The sequence below is a fragment of the Euleptes europaea genome, chromosome 7 (genome assembly GCF_029931775.1).
Source record: "Euleptes europaea isolate rEulEur1 chromosome 7, rEulEur1.hap1, whole genome shotgun sequence".
NCBI lineage: Eukaryota > Metazoa > Chordata > Lepidosauria > Squamata > Sphaerodactylidae > Euleptes > Euleptes europaea.
Window position 1 is genome coordinate 1401578 of NC_079318.1, and position 14300 is coordinate 1415877.

The 14300-nt window shown below is 49.3% G+C and overlaps 1 protein-coding gene across 1 annotated transcript in view; it reads left to right on the forward strand.

Annotated features, from left to right (window-relative positions):
• Positions 1 to 1866: 1866 nt before the first annotated feature.
• The window catches only part of PEX7 (peroxisomal biogenesis factor 7), a 108812-nt gene continuing 96378 nt past the window's right edge, over positions 1867 to 14300 (forward strand). Inside the window, exons 1-3 of the mRNA XM_056853834.1 lie at positions 1867 to 2011; positions 11042 to 11099; positions 13326 to 13476. Coding sequence (XP_056709812.1) covers positions 1867 to 2011; positions 11042 to 11099; positions 13326 to 13476 — 354 coding nt within the window. The remainder of the gene's footprint in view (positions 2012 to 11041; positions 11100 to 13325; positions 13477 to 14300) is intronic.

Below are 14300 nucleotides of genomic sequence, written 5' to 3' on the forward strand. Positions count from 1 at the left end.
AAGGAAGAAAAGCCCACAACTTCGATTCAGACTGCAGGGCTGTTTCTTCCCTTTCTGCTCTTGGTGAATCCAGCTGCTGCTGCTGCTGCAGCCCTTCTCTCGCCTGCAAAGGAAAATTATTAACCCTCTCAGTCGGTGGAGCTGGGGTGGGGTGGTGGTGGTGGTGGGCATTCCCTTCTTCCTTGCTGGCCCCACGGACCAAGGGGTGGCGGTGGGGGGGGGACCCTTGCAGTTAGTAAACGTACCCAACTGCTCGGGCTCTGTGAGCCCCCCGGGTCCTAAAGTCCACCATGTCGGCGCGGGTTAAGGCGGCACAACGTCCAGCCAGGCTTCCCGAAACCCTTTCTGGACCATCCAGCGCTGCGGCCACCAAAGAGTTAAGGCTTCTTAAACGAGGGCGCGTGGACGGCGGGGGGCGGGGCTTCCACAGGGCGCGGCGACGCCGTCCTTTCCGCCCAGACCAAAGATGGCGCCAAGGGGGAGCTCCTTCCCCCGCCCCCCTCGCTCTCGTTGGTTTTTTGACGCTAGAAGCGCCCTGGGATGAGAAAGACGCGCCCCGCCCCGCCTGCATTTAAGGGGGTTCCCCAAAGAGACAAGGGGCTGCGGGCAGACCTCACTTCCGACCCGGGGAGCAACGGAAATAAATAATAATTGGTATTTTCTTTAAAAAAAAAAATACAACACGAAATAAAGCCGGCATCGGTGACAGCTGCCTTTCGTGGCTACGCTTTTAAATAACCTGCACTCTCACACACCCCCCGCCCCCCCTACTCCTCCTTAAGTGTTATTTTTCTCCCTGGAGCAACCGGCTCCTTCACTTTGGCTGTTGGGAGCTGAACTCCGGGACTCTTTGAGGAACTGAAGAGGTGGCTGGGCGAAGGGTCGGTGCGAGGAGTAGAGAAGCCCCGCTTGCAAGGCGGAGTTCTGTGTCTGAGGTTTAACAGGCATCGCTTATAACTAAGAATTCGAAGGAGAAACTTTACAGCGAAATCCTACGCAGAGAAATGCTGCTCCACGAGCAGAATTTAAAGCTGGCGCTCCTTCACACGCGTGGCACCCTCCAGAGACCCCCCCCCCAAAAAAAGGGGGGGGTGGGGAGAGGTTGGCGGGGAAGGAGCGGCGCTTGGGCGCAGCAAAACCACGGGGATGCACTCAAAACGAATGACAGCGGCTATTAGCGCACTAGGTATTCCCAGCGATGTACTAATACATCTACCCCATTAGAAACAATGGTGGAGGTTGCACCGCCCACTTTAAATAGCGGGAGCCTGGAGCGCCCGTAGGCTTGCATCGGCTACACCGAAATACATTGCAGCACGGAAAAGAGTTGCAAAGAAAATGCGGGATGGGTTTTCCCAGCAAGGCCTCCGAGACCAGAGACGCTACTCTGGGGCTGGAATGACAGCCCCCCCCCACTCCCCCAAGTGGATTGACAGCCCCCCCCCCGGAACTAGCACAGGTGTTCCGGGGGCGGGCACCTTTAGCCCTGCCTTACTTTTTAGGTTGCACCTCACTCTCTGCCCGCCCCGGCTGTTCCCGCCCCGCACACGGAAGGGTCTCTGCTGGCGGCCAACACGGACTTCGCCGCCAGCAGAGACCCTTCCATGTGCGGGGCGGGAACGGCAGAGAGCGAAGTGGAACCTTCGCAGGTTCTGAAAGGCGGCTCTTCCGCCCACACCCAACATGGCGGCGGCGGCCTTTCCGCCCACACCCAACATGGCGGCGGCACTTCCGCCCACACCCAACACGGCGGCGTCGGCGTCCCGTGTGGGGCGTGATGCGGGCGGGCGCTTTTGAAGTCGTTGGGAGGGAGGGAGGGAGGCTCTTCCCCCACAGCCGGGCGAGCCGGGCCTAGCGGCGAGGGCCATGAGCCACGGCGGCGGCGGCGGGGTGAGGCCCCCGAGGGCGGAGGCCTTCCGCTTGCCCGGCCGCCACGGCTACGCGGTGGAGTGCTCGCCCTACCTGCCGGGGCGCCTGGCCTGCGCCGCCTCGCAGTACTACGGGATTGCAGGTGACGCGGCCGCAGGGTTGGGGGGGGCGCATGCGCAGCAGCGCGGCCGCGGGCCGCCTCTCCTCGTCGTCCTCCTCCTCCCGCATGTGGGCGCGAGGGGCGGAGGCGTCGGTGGCGCCGCAGCGTCGCCGCGCGCCCCCGGGCGGCCGAAGCGTGTGTGGGCGCGCGTTCGAGCCCCGCCGCGGACGAGCGGAGCGCGGGTTCGGGTCCTGCCGCCCTGCTGTTGAGCGTCTGCTCGGAGGCTGCCCCGAGAGTTTCCAGGCTGCCCGTGTTTAAGGTCCACACGTGCCTGCTTGAAAGGAAGCCCGACCGGTTTCCAGCGGGACGTTCTCCCGATAACACGTTTCAGACGAGTGGCCGTGTGAATCTGCAGCCAGAGTGCGTGATATCTTTACGCGCAATCATAAGGGGCTGCAGAACCTCTTTTTAAAAAGTATGCATATGACTTTCAGTCATGGTCTCAAGCACGTTTACTTGGAAGCAAGTCCTGTTGATGGGTGTAAGACTTGCTTCCGAATAAACATGCATAGGATTGCAGTCTTGGGTTGCAGACAAGGCCTGCATTTACAGCGCAGTCATGAAAAGTTACCCCCATTGAAACTAGTGGATATTATACGATTGCTTTATAGAAGATACGTCTCTGTCACCTAGCATATGAGATCTGCTATGGGATCTCATTTTGTGTCATTGTGCAGAAGAAAAGAAGGTTTCAGTGGTGCTTGCCCTATATTAATCACAGCAACTGCTGAACCGTGTGTGTCCAGTCCTAAACATTTATCCAGAGGCCTCTGCTGGTAATCTGGTACAGTGTATTTTTATTATTGTTCTTTGGGAGGTGCTTGTGCTGATCTGTGAGCCCATCCCAAGGGCTTGCATGTTGACGTGACACATGAACCTCACAAACTGGAATAATCTCAATAATCCAGGATTGTGTTTCTGGGGGAAAACCCTTAACCGTTTGCTTCAAAACCGATGTATCGTTTAATTGCCTGTATCCCTTCAGGTATAAGGAAGGGCTGCCTGACAGCAGCTGTTTAGAGTATCACTCTTATGCACAACAAAACCCCCAATGAATAGGTGGGATTTACTTCTTATACTGTTAATGTTTCTGTGGGGTCCCACCATAAGCAAGAGGATTATAATTGACCATACCTGTTATTTCTCCTCTTACCAGTTTTTTGAGATCACTAAGAGTGAGCATTGAAACTAGGATTTCTCATACATGGTGCCTTTGATAGGCAGAGATTTGCATTCAGATGAGCTTTTCAAAGGCTCTATTTTAAAGGGCTGCTGTACCTGTCTGTTCGCTTCATATTGTATTGGATGCAGTAAGGTATGTGATGAGCTTTGGGCATGATTGGACATGCTTGTTTGTAATATTGTCGAAGGCTTTCACGGTCAGAGTTCATTGGTTCTTGTAGGTTATCCGGGCTGTGTAACCGTGGTCTTGGAATTTTCTTTCCTGACGTTTCGCCAGCAACTGTGGCAGGCATCTTCAGAGTAGTAACACTGAAGGACAGTGTCTCTCAGTGTCAAGGGTGTAGGAAGAGTAATATATAGTCAGAAAGGGGTTGGGTTTGTCTTGACCATAAAGATTAAGGGCAGCATTCACTGGGAAGTTCTCCTGTGTTGGTCCCAGTGGCTAGGAGCTGTGGGTGTATGGTTGTGATCCCATTCATTTCCATTGAGTTTGTGGAAGAGAATATATTGGGTAGAGAGTGCCCTTGAGGTGGCTGGGAGTCTATCATGGTATGATCCTTTCCGTTGAATTCCCCCCTCCTTCACTTCAGCTTCTTGCATGACTATCAATGCCCACAAGATTTTGATTCCTAGTTGACTGTAATGTTTGGGAGTCATTCTTGCTAGTTCTTATAGATCTTTATAGACTGGAAGAAGTGCTATATAATTGTGTTATATAATATGAAATAACTATTGTGTTATTTGTTTTTAAAATACATTATTATTTATAATATTGTGTGGAGAAACATCCTCCACACTATAGATCACATTTATATTTCAATATGTAGGTTTACACTATAGCCAAGCCACCTGCCCAGCAATCACGCGGCTAGAGGGGCGGGGAGGCTTTAGCCTCCCAACAATTGAGGGCAAGGGAAAGGGGGACCCGGCCATTCCCCACGGTGGGCGGGGGGAGAGACAGCCCGCTCGCCCACTCTCTCTCTCAGGCGCGCCGGCTCCACAGCCCGGCTGCCGGCGCGAGCGGCCGCAAGAGCAGGGGCTCCGAACCAAGTTCGGAGAGCCGCACTCAATGGGCCAAAGAGCCGCATGCGGCTGTGGAGCCGCAGTTTTGAGACCCCTGCTCTAGGCAAATCTGTAGCTGGCAGACAGAAGTACAGGGAATGATTCACCCATCCCCAAAGCACTTAGTACTTCAGTGCTTACTGATGCAAATGGCTCTGGCCGAACAAAGACAAATGGTTTACCGTCTCACACCTTGCTAGGTTGTCCCACCTTAGAAAAGAGGCTGCGGAAAGCCCTGTGGCTAGATAGTTTTTTCTTCCTCTTGGTCAGGAAGAGTCAGAATTACCCCAGAGAAGAATGGACACTCAGGGGGATATTATAAATATTGAGGACAAGGGGAAGAAGATTCTCTTCCACCTTGCTGTTCTCTTTCGTTGTGCACAAGCCATGAAGAACAAAATCTTTACTTAGGGACTCCATCTTGTAGCAATGGACTTATAATTCTGCAACTTCAAAAATTCCTATTCTGTCCTAATTCAACATTGTTAAGATAGGTACTGAGTGAGAAGAGGATTGTGTGTTTTCACCTTTTCTGTCAGGGTTTCAGTACCTCGTAGCATTCCAGTAATATAAACTTCATTCCAGACGTTACAGTGAGTTTAAAGTTTATTTCAGAGAAGCTTACGAGATCAGCATCCTTGAGAATTCAAACGACCGAATGACAAGAGAAAGACAGATACAGCATATATAGAACATACAAAGAAAATAATTACAAGTAGACTTTGAAATGCAAAAACATCAAGTTCCACAAGGTGTTAGGAATGACACTAGAAAGGTCGACCTCAGATTTACAACGGGAAGGCTTTGAAGCGGAGGTGTTACAGTTCCCAGTTTCTGTCCCTTTTCTCATGGGAACAGAAGGGGGGGGGAAAGAGCACGGAGCTTACTCATCCCGGGTCCGACTGGGTGCCCTCACTGACACTCTGCCTCCCCAAAGACCCCCTCCCAGAGTTCCTCGGTTTGGCGGGATATTGCCGATGAAACTCCGCCACCAGGGTGGGAGCTTGTACGTGTACAGCGGAAACCCACTCATCGTGACTGGAGTTCAGGTGTTTCCAATGCACGAGATACTCCAGCTGGCCCCTTCGCACTCGAGAGTCTAACACCCTGGAGATCTCGAAGTGCTGTTCCCCTTGCACCATGATTGGGACGGCCGCCGCGGGTTCAGGGTGCCATTCCGGTGCCGATACGAAGGGTTTCAATAGACTTACATGAAATACCGGATGCACGCCCTGTAAGGTCTTTGGCAGTTCCAACTCCACTGTAACCTCATTGATAACTCGGGAGATTGGGAACGGCCCCACGAACTTTTGACTCAGCTTTTTGCACGGACGAAGCGACCTGAGATTTTTGGTGGAGAGATACACCTTCCCCCCCAACCTTTAACTCCCAATGAGGCGCTCGGTGTTTGTCCGCTTGCGCCTTGTACCTTTCCTTAGCCTGCTCCAAGTTTTTTACTAGCCAAGGCCAGGTGTTCCTCACCGTGTTGGCCCATACTGATACCTCGGGGGGGTCGCCGCCCGGAGGGAGGGGTACGGCCCCCAAGGGTCCGAAATCCATTCCGTATACTGCTTTGAACGGGCTTATGCCAGTAGCAGAGTGCACCGAGTTATTGTAGGCATATTCCGCCAACGGCAGCAGGTCTACCCAATCGTCTTGGTGGTAGTTTACAAAACAACGCAGATAACATTCTACCACCGCATTAACCCTCTCCGTCTGCCCATCTGTCTGTGGGTGATAAGCCCATCTACTTTAAGGACAAACGGCTTAGAACAATCGGGGTGGGCCAGAACGGGTTCCGAGGTAAAACGCCTCTTCAGAGCCTTGAACGCTGTCTGGCACCGGTCTGACCAAGGGACCTGGTATTGTGCAAAAGTAGCTTCCTGTCCCTTACCCTTGGTCTTAAGCAGGTCAGTGATTGGTAAAGCTATTTCGGCAAAGTCCTGTATAAACCCTCTATAAAAATTCGCGAATTCTAGGAACTGTTGTACCTGCTTGCGCGTCCTGGGAGGTTCCCATTCCCAGACCGCCTGGACCTTTTCGGGGTCCATAGTCAAACCTTGGGGAGATATAACGTATCCGAGAAAAGACAACTGGTTCTGATTGAACGCGCATTTGGACAACTTAGCATACAAATGATTTTCCCTTAAACGGCGCAACACCTCCCGCACCAACTCCCGGTGCTCTCCAGGATCTTTAGAATAAATTAGAATATCGTCCAAATAAACTATTACCCCTTTAAACAATAGGTCATGGAGGATCTCATTAATTAATTGCATGAAGCACGACGGTGCCCCAGAAAGACCGAATGGCATGACCTTGAATTCAAACAAACCATAACAACAAGAAAAGGCCATCTTAGCTTCATCCCCCTCCTTGATCCGCACCCGGTAGTAGGCTTCTGCCAGGTCAAGCTTCGAGAACACACAACCCTCCTGGAGGGCACTCAGAAGGTCCGGAATTAAGGGAATAGGGTAGGCGTTAGTTTCAGTCACTGCGTTAAGCCCCCTATAGTCCACACATAACCTGAGATCCGAGGTTCCCTTCTTCACGAAGAAGCAGGGGGAAGAGAACGCCGCCTTGGACGTCTGTATGAATCCCCTCGCCAAGTTCTTGTCGAGAAATTCACGCAGCACCGCCTTTTCCTGGGGGCTCATGGGGTAAACTCGGGCCTTGGACGACTTGATGTCTTTAACCAGTTCTATGGCACAGTCCGTTGTGCTGTGGGGGGGGGTAACAAATCACAGTCCAACCCCTCAAATACATCAGCAAAGTCATTGTACTCCGGGGGCAGCGTATGTGTCTCTAACGTGGCGGCATCTCCCCCCTCGCCTCCGGGCATGCAGTCCGGGCCGTGTCTCTCACACTGGGGAGCCCCAAATACAACTCGCTTCTGCTCCCAGTCAATGCTCGGGTTGTGTCCCGCTAACCAGTTACTACCGAGGACCACTGGATAAGAAATCTTAGGCACTATCGTAAAGTGGATTTGTTCCCAGTGGTTCCCCACCCCCAACAATACCTTGTGAGAGCGCAAGTGGACTGCCCCCCCCCCCCGCAAATCACTTCCATCCATTTGATGGAAATGCAAGGGCTGGTCCAGTTCTCGAGTCCCAACTTTCAGGCGATCAACCACTGCCTGATCGATCAATGTCCGGGAGCACCCAGAGTCCAGGATGGCAACTACAGCCATCGGTTCCCCCCCGTGGGGGTTCCGTAACACAACGGGTAATAGTAGCGTTTCCCCCTGATCACTCACCCTACTCGGAGCCAGTTTGGTTTCTTCCGAGGGCGCCCTCCGTGCCAGCTCCCTCACAGAAGGCCGTCCTCGTTTTTTGCCGGCAAGGGGTCTCTGGAGCGGTCCCGAGGGCTAAGGATGTTTAGATCAGGCGTTGTCTCCACATGCAGAGCCGCTGTCCCGCGCCGGGTTGCAGTACCCTCTGCTCCTTTCCGATCCAGGGTCCCTGTTGGAGGGGTCTCTCGCTCTCTAGGCGTTCGGCTGCCCGACGACACCGCCGAAGAGCTGGGGCATTTCGCCGCGAAATGGCCCATCCTCCCGCACTGGAGACATGCTCCCTCCTTGAAACGGCGTGCCTTTTCTAGGTTGAAGCCCCCGCGGCTCCTTCCGTCCCGCCGTGGTTCCGTCGCATCGTCCCCCTTAACGGGAGTTGCGGGGGAGACTTTAGACGAACGATCCTTAGAGAACTGGAGGGTCAGCTTCCGATTCTCCACTAAAGCCGCCAGTTTAATCCAGTCCTCTACCGACTCTGGATCTCCCAGAGTCAAACAGCCGTCCAGCACTTCCCAACGCAACCCTTTGCGGAAATGCTGGACCTTGGTGGCTTCACTCCATTCCCGTATCTTGCAGGAAAGGGAGAGAAACTCCTGAGCGTACTCACAGCGCGGTCCCCTGTTTTAAACTGCGCATGGCAATCTTTGCCTTCTCACCACTGTGGAGGTCCTCGAACCGGCGCCGCAGTGCAGACATAAATTCCGGCAGGGATTTCAACACCCTGGGCATAGTCTCTGCAGCCGTCACAGCCCACTTCTCGAGGAGGCTATCGCCTCCTTCTCGAGGAGGCTAATCACGTACCTAACTTGGGCTTCTTCCGAAGGAAAGGTGTCTCCTTGATCCTTCATAAATCCAGACACCTGGAGTAGAAAGTGGGGTAGCTGAGTGCTGGACCCATCAAAAGACACTTTCAGATCCCTGGGGTTGGGGCGCCTGGGTAAGGGTACCTCTGTACTGGCGGGAGGGTTCGGTGGCTGTAGGGGCTGGCCGAGCCCCCTCACTGCCTCCAACACCACAGCTAAGTCCGTTCGCAAAGCATCCAGCTGCGCCTGCATGTCCTGGTTCTGTAAAGCCAAGGCCTGGTTCTGCCCACGTAGCAGGGCAACTTCCTCCGCGGCGAAAGTGACCGGGGTGGCCGGGGTTCGGGGGAGCAAGCGTTCCTCTCCTCCTCCCCCGGGAACGTCCTCCCGGCTTCGCTCTCCCCTGTCGCCATACCAAGCGGTCAGCGGTCCCCGGTAACATCCGTCCCATGGTTCAGAGGCCGCCCGTCCGTCTGTGCCGACTCTCCGCCGTTGCTCGACTTGTGCAGGCAAGGAGGTCCATGCTGGCACTGTGGAAAAGCCGGCAGGCCCGGCCGGGCGCTGCTCCGGGGTCGCCGCTTCCAGGTCCAAATCAATAAGGGGAGTTGCCCCCTGTTCATTGCTCTGACTGAAAGGCATATTAACACTAACTAGAACACAAAATAAAAACACAAAACAAAAAAGCTAGGGATTCGGTCGTACTGTCAGGGTTTCAGTACCTCGTAGCATTCCAGTAATATAAACTTCATTCCAGACGTTACAGTGAGTTTAAAGTTTATTTCAGAGAAGCTTACGAGATCAGCATCCTTGAGAATTCAAACGACCGAATGACAAGAGAAAGACAGATACAGCATATATAGAACATAGAAAGAAAATAATTACAAGTAGACTTTGAAATGCAAAAACATCAAGTTCCTTTGAAGCTTCCACAAGGTGTTAGGAATGACACTAGAAAGGTCGACCTCAGATTTACAACGGGAAGGCTTTGAAGCAGAGGTGTTACAGTTCCCAGTTTCTGTCCCTTTTCCCATGGGAATGGAAGGGGGGGGGGGAAGAGCACGGAGCTTACTCATCCCGGGTCCGACTGGGTGCCCTCACTGACATTTTCTTTGTCTCCTTTTGTAGCCTGATGCTTGACCATGCATACTCTTTTTATCTTTGTTTATTAGACTTCCTTATATTTTAATGCTCTGTGATCTCAATATACCATACCTATACAGTCTTGCTATCCAAAGAGTGGTAAAGAGGAGGGGTTGTGGGTGAGCTCGCAATAGCTTGAAATTGCAAAGGTGTGATATGTCATCCTTGCTCTAGCTGGAAGAAGAAAAGCAGGAAATGTGGCACCTAAGTGGAACCTCTAAACAGCAGTGCAGATACAGAGTGCTAGATGTGCAAATCTGTCTGGTAGGGGTATTCTCAGATTTGCTGGTGGAAGTGGTTACTACACAGATTGATTTTGATTAATTCAGGAGTTAGGGAAAGGAGAGTCATCAATGGGCAGAGATATAAGATGGCAACTTGGTTTTCTGACCTCTTGGGACCCGAGGGAATGGGGCGTGCAAGTCCATTCCTTCACACATAGCTAAAAGAACTCTGTGTAGGGACTCACAAACACCCCCCCCTTCCCGGGTTCAACTCGTGCCTTGTTGACCAGTTGCGAACAGATTCATTTTTTTAATGATAATTTCAATGGTTCATTGATCTGTTTATGGGTATTAGGCAGATTGTTCCCCTGTATCCCTTACTAACCATGCAGCACAGCACAATTGGCTTTTGGTGCATGTGGGTTCAACCGAGTTCTGCTACCTCTCTATCCTTGCTGCATAACTGCTCTGCTCAGCAGGCAGTTGTTTAAATAGACAATAGATCACCTCCAAATCGTATAAATGAGTCACCAATAAATGCTGTGTTTCAATACAATTCTGCCCTTTTGTGCTTGTCTAAGTAGTCCATAGTGGTGCCGATGGCTGCTGATCAGTTTGAATCAGCAGACTGTCATTGCGCATACACGGTTTTGAGAAAACCTGATGCAGACAGGTTCAGCAGGCATTCACAGATGGTTGGCATGAATCAAACAGTGATGGGCTCACATCTGATTGCTGCTTTCAACCATGGTAAGTTCAGCCATCCAACATGAGCATCTTATATAGTAGTTTGTGTCCTGGCTTGGATGGGCCAGGCTAACCCGGTCTCATCAGATCTTGGAAGCGGGCTGCCCATTACTGACCTTTTGGCGGGCAGGGACGGCATGGCTGAGGCGCCGCCATGGTGCCTCCAAAGCTGTTTCTGGCTGCCACTCCGCATGGGCATAAGTGTCACGGGAGCCGGCGGAGGGGGGCCCCCAACGCCAGCACGGCCCCTTTTTGGCCTCCATTCGTCCTTGGAGGTCAGAAATGGGCTGTAAGCTGGCCCCTGGTCAGTATTTGGATGGAATTTCACCAAGGAAGGCTAGGGTCATGACACAGAGGCAGAAAAGGGCAAACCATCTCTGAACATCTCTTGCCTTGACAACACCACAAGAAGTAGCATAAGTCAGCTGCAACTTGACAGCAAAAAAAAGTTTCTACATACAAAATGCAGCTATATTCTTGGTGCGTCAAGAATTTCAATTTAGTGTTCACTTACTATGAGGCACCATTATGTCTATATAATGTAATTTCTAACTGTCTTCTATTTCAGGTTGTGGAACGCTAGTAGTACTGGAACAAAGTGATGCTGGGATTCGTCTATTCAGGAGGTAGTACTGTTTATACTTTTGCACAAGTACTTTTTACTATAACTTTGATATTTTGTAGTGGTGTGCTCAGATGTAAGGAGACAGAAATATCATAATCATATCAAAAAGAGATAACTACAGGGATCCAGGCTACTTTTACAAAAATTCTGGAGTAAAACACACAGTTCTTACTGTCAAGGTTTTAAATCAGAAAAAAGGACATCTTTCTGATAGTTCCAATATGTAATGATGTATTTTCAGTGTGATTTAACAGATTAAAATAGAAGGGCAGCATATGGTCTGTAGGTTGAGTATAACTCCTGAAACACATGGTCAGGTCGTGGTTCACGTTTGAATTCTAGCAAATTTTCTTTTAAATAAATTTCTAGTTTCATGGACAGAAATGCATTCAAAGGATCAAAGCAGGATTCATGCTTGAACTCATACCTTCATTTTTCTCCCGAACTGAAAGCAAAATATAGAGTTGAGTGATTAGAATCAGAGCCTTTGCTTGGGAATGGATATTCAGGTATGATCAGGTTTTGAGGCTCTGTTTTATATGCCCTCAGCTGCAAATGCAGGGAGGGTGAACATCAGAAGTGGTCTTCACAGCTGTGGTGCTTAGACTGTGGGATCTTGTTCCCTGCCACAAGTCTCCTGGTGCCAAGCATGTTGCTCATTAGACAACATTTCTGTTTTACCAGGACTCTTCTTGGATGTTTTTTCTTCTGGCTTTTGTTTTGGGATAACTATGCTGTGGGTAGTTTAAATTGTTGGTCTGGTATCTGGTTTTGCTATTGGTTTTCTGATCATTGTTCATTGTTCTGTGTTGTAGCTGTTTTCTGTTTGGCTAGTGGAAGCTACTTGAGGTATCTAGTAAGGTTAAAACGTTTCAAATCAATGCATTGTGGGATATTTCTTCAGAACTGACTTATTTCTGGGCCATGTTACTTGACTTCTGAAGCTCAATTAAAGTGCCGGATTTTTTTAACTTTTAAAGTCATTTTGGCACAGTCTGGAACGCACATTTTCCTAGCGTATTCTTGAAAAGATTCTAAAACTTGTAAACAGCTTGGGCTTAGCTGCCGATGGGAAAACACTAGTTGCCCACAGGGAGTACAAGAGCCATAAAAGCATTCTGGAGGCAACAACGGTTTGTAGACGGCAGGGTGTGGGGCAACAGCTCTTGTGAAATTCCTGATCCTGGAGGTTCTTTAACCAGCCCAAGTAATGAAAGCTATACACAATTGGTGCATCTCTTTATAGGGATGAAGAGTACAAGGATGATAGAGATGAGAGGGGAGGCAGCTGTGAAGGTGCACTTTTGGCTTTGGGCACCCAGGAGAAGTTAGGTTCATAGAACCCAAGTTTATTTTATTTTATTACGTTTCTACCCCGCTCTCCCCAACCCACTGCCCTCTATTTTAAGGCAGAATTGCAGGAGGGGAGTGCAGCATAGTTCGTAACTGATAGCTGTGTTATCTGGAAGTGGGTATTTGTTTAGTGTATTCTTGCTGAATTTCCTTCAGTCTGAACTACTTTAAGTAAGTATGCTTTTCTCATTTGTAGTTTGCTAACTTATTGTATTGCTGTAGAAAAGGGCAAGAGTCCAGTAGCACCTTAAAGACTAACAAAAATATTTTCTGGTAGGGTATGAGCTTTCGTGAGCCAAAAGCTCATACCCTACCAGAAAATATTTTTGTTAGTCTTTGAGGTGCTACTGGACTCTTGCCCTTTTCTACTACTGCAGACAGACTAACATGGCTACCCACTGTGAATTATTGTATTGCTGTATCTGCCTACAACCTGATTCATTATGCACCATGGTGAATGTGTTTCTAAGTGGCTGAAGAAATGAGCTTCTAGCTTTTGCAAGTTCAAGGAACTTTGTAAGTCAAAAATAGCTGAATGGAAAATCTGTGCAACAGCTGCTGTACATTATAAAAATTAAACGCCTTATGTGTTTAACAACCTCCTTCGGAAAGCCGTGTATTATCACACTTTTTATCCAAGGGGCTCAGACTGGTGACCTCTGATCTGGGCAGACTGAGTGGAAACATAATGTTAGCAGTGACACTTCATGACTGAGCAAATTTTTAAACCCAGATCTTTGCACTCTTAAGGTGAGCACTCTTTTTATTACCATATTCAAAAGTTTAGACTGAAAACTGTGGTATCTTAATAGTTTTAAATGAATTCTTATGTAATAATTTCTTATGGATGAATATTTTGGTTTCTTTGATTTAGTTTTGACTGGAATGATGGCCTGTTTGATGTGACATGGAGTGAGAGCAATGAACATGTGCTGGTCACTTGCAGTGGGGACGGATCTTTACAAATCTGGGACACGACACAACCCACATGTCCACTGCAGATCTACAAAGAGCACACTCAGGAGGTAAACTAAATATACTGTCATGATCATAATGCTTCCTTTTCAGGAGACACTGGTTTAAGTGGATAAACCAATGGAAGGGGTTTGGGCATTATCAATACAATTGTTTCAATCTGTTTTTATAAACTGGTTAGTTTGGGATTGATCTATATCCTCCTAATCACCGTCCATGTTAGTCTCCATTAGTCTTGCTCCACATTTTCCTGCTTGGGTGAAAAAAAAAGTTATCTTAAATTTTTTTGTAACACTTTGTATTATTCCTTACAAAACTCATGGGGAATAGTTGGAGAGTTAAAAACAGCATCCTCAGTTGCACTGTAGTGTCCAATACTGCATTCCCTTTATGATTTCAAATCATAGAATAGAAATGGTAACTTATCTGTTTAGTTAAGTGCTTTTGTCAGTCCTTGGCAGACAATTTATCTTTTCATCATTCAGAAAACTGGGTTGGATCCCACAGGCTTGCCACTCACACAAGAGGTGGCTGATTTTACCTTGTTCCGGCATGGTTTCTGCAGTCCCTTGTGCCGCAGAACACTATATTTAAAAGGGTCCCCTGACCCTCAGCAAAGGATTTGGAATGGGGAGCAGGAGGGCTGGTGGGGGAAGACGGTTGGAAAAATCCAACCTCATGAATTAATCTTATTCAGCCTGCTGTAGAAACAACATAAAAAGTTTTCAAGTTCTATAAGATCTAAACTGTACTGGAAGGATTTTTGGAAATTGCAGCTATCGGTAGTTTGTGCTGCTCCTATATTGTACAACCTCTGCCTGGTAAAATGAGTTATTACTTACTGACTCTTGTAAACATGGCTAACTTTTTTTTC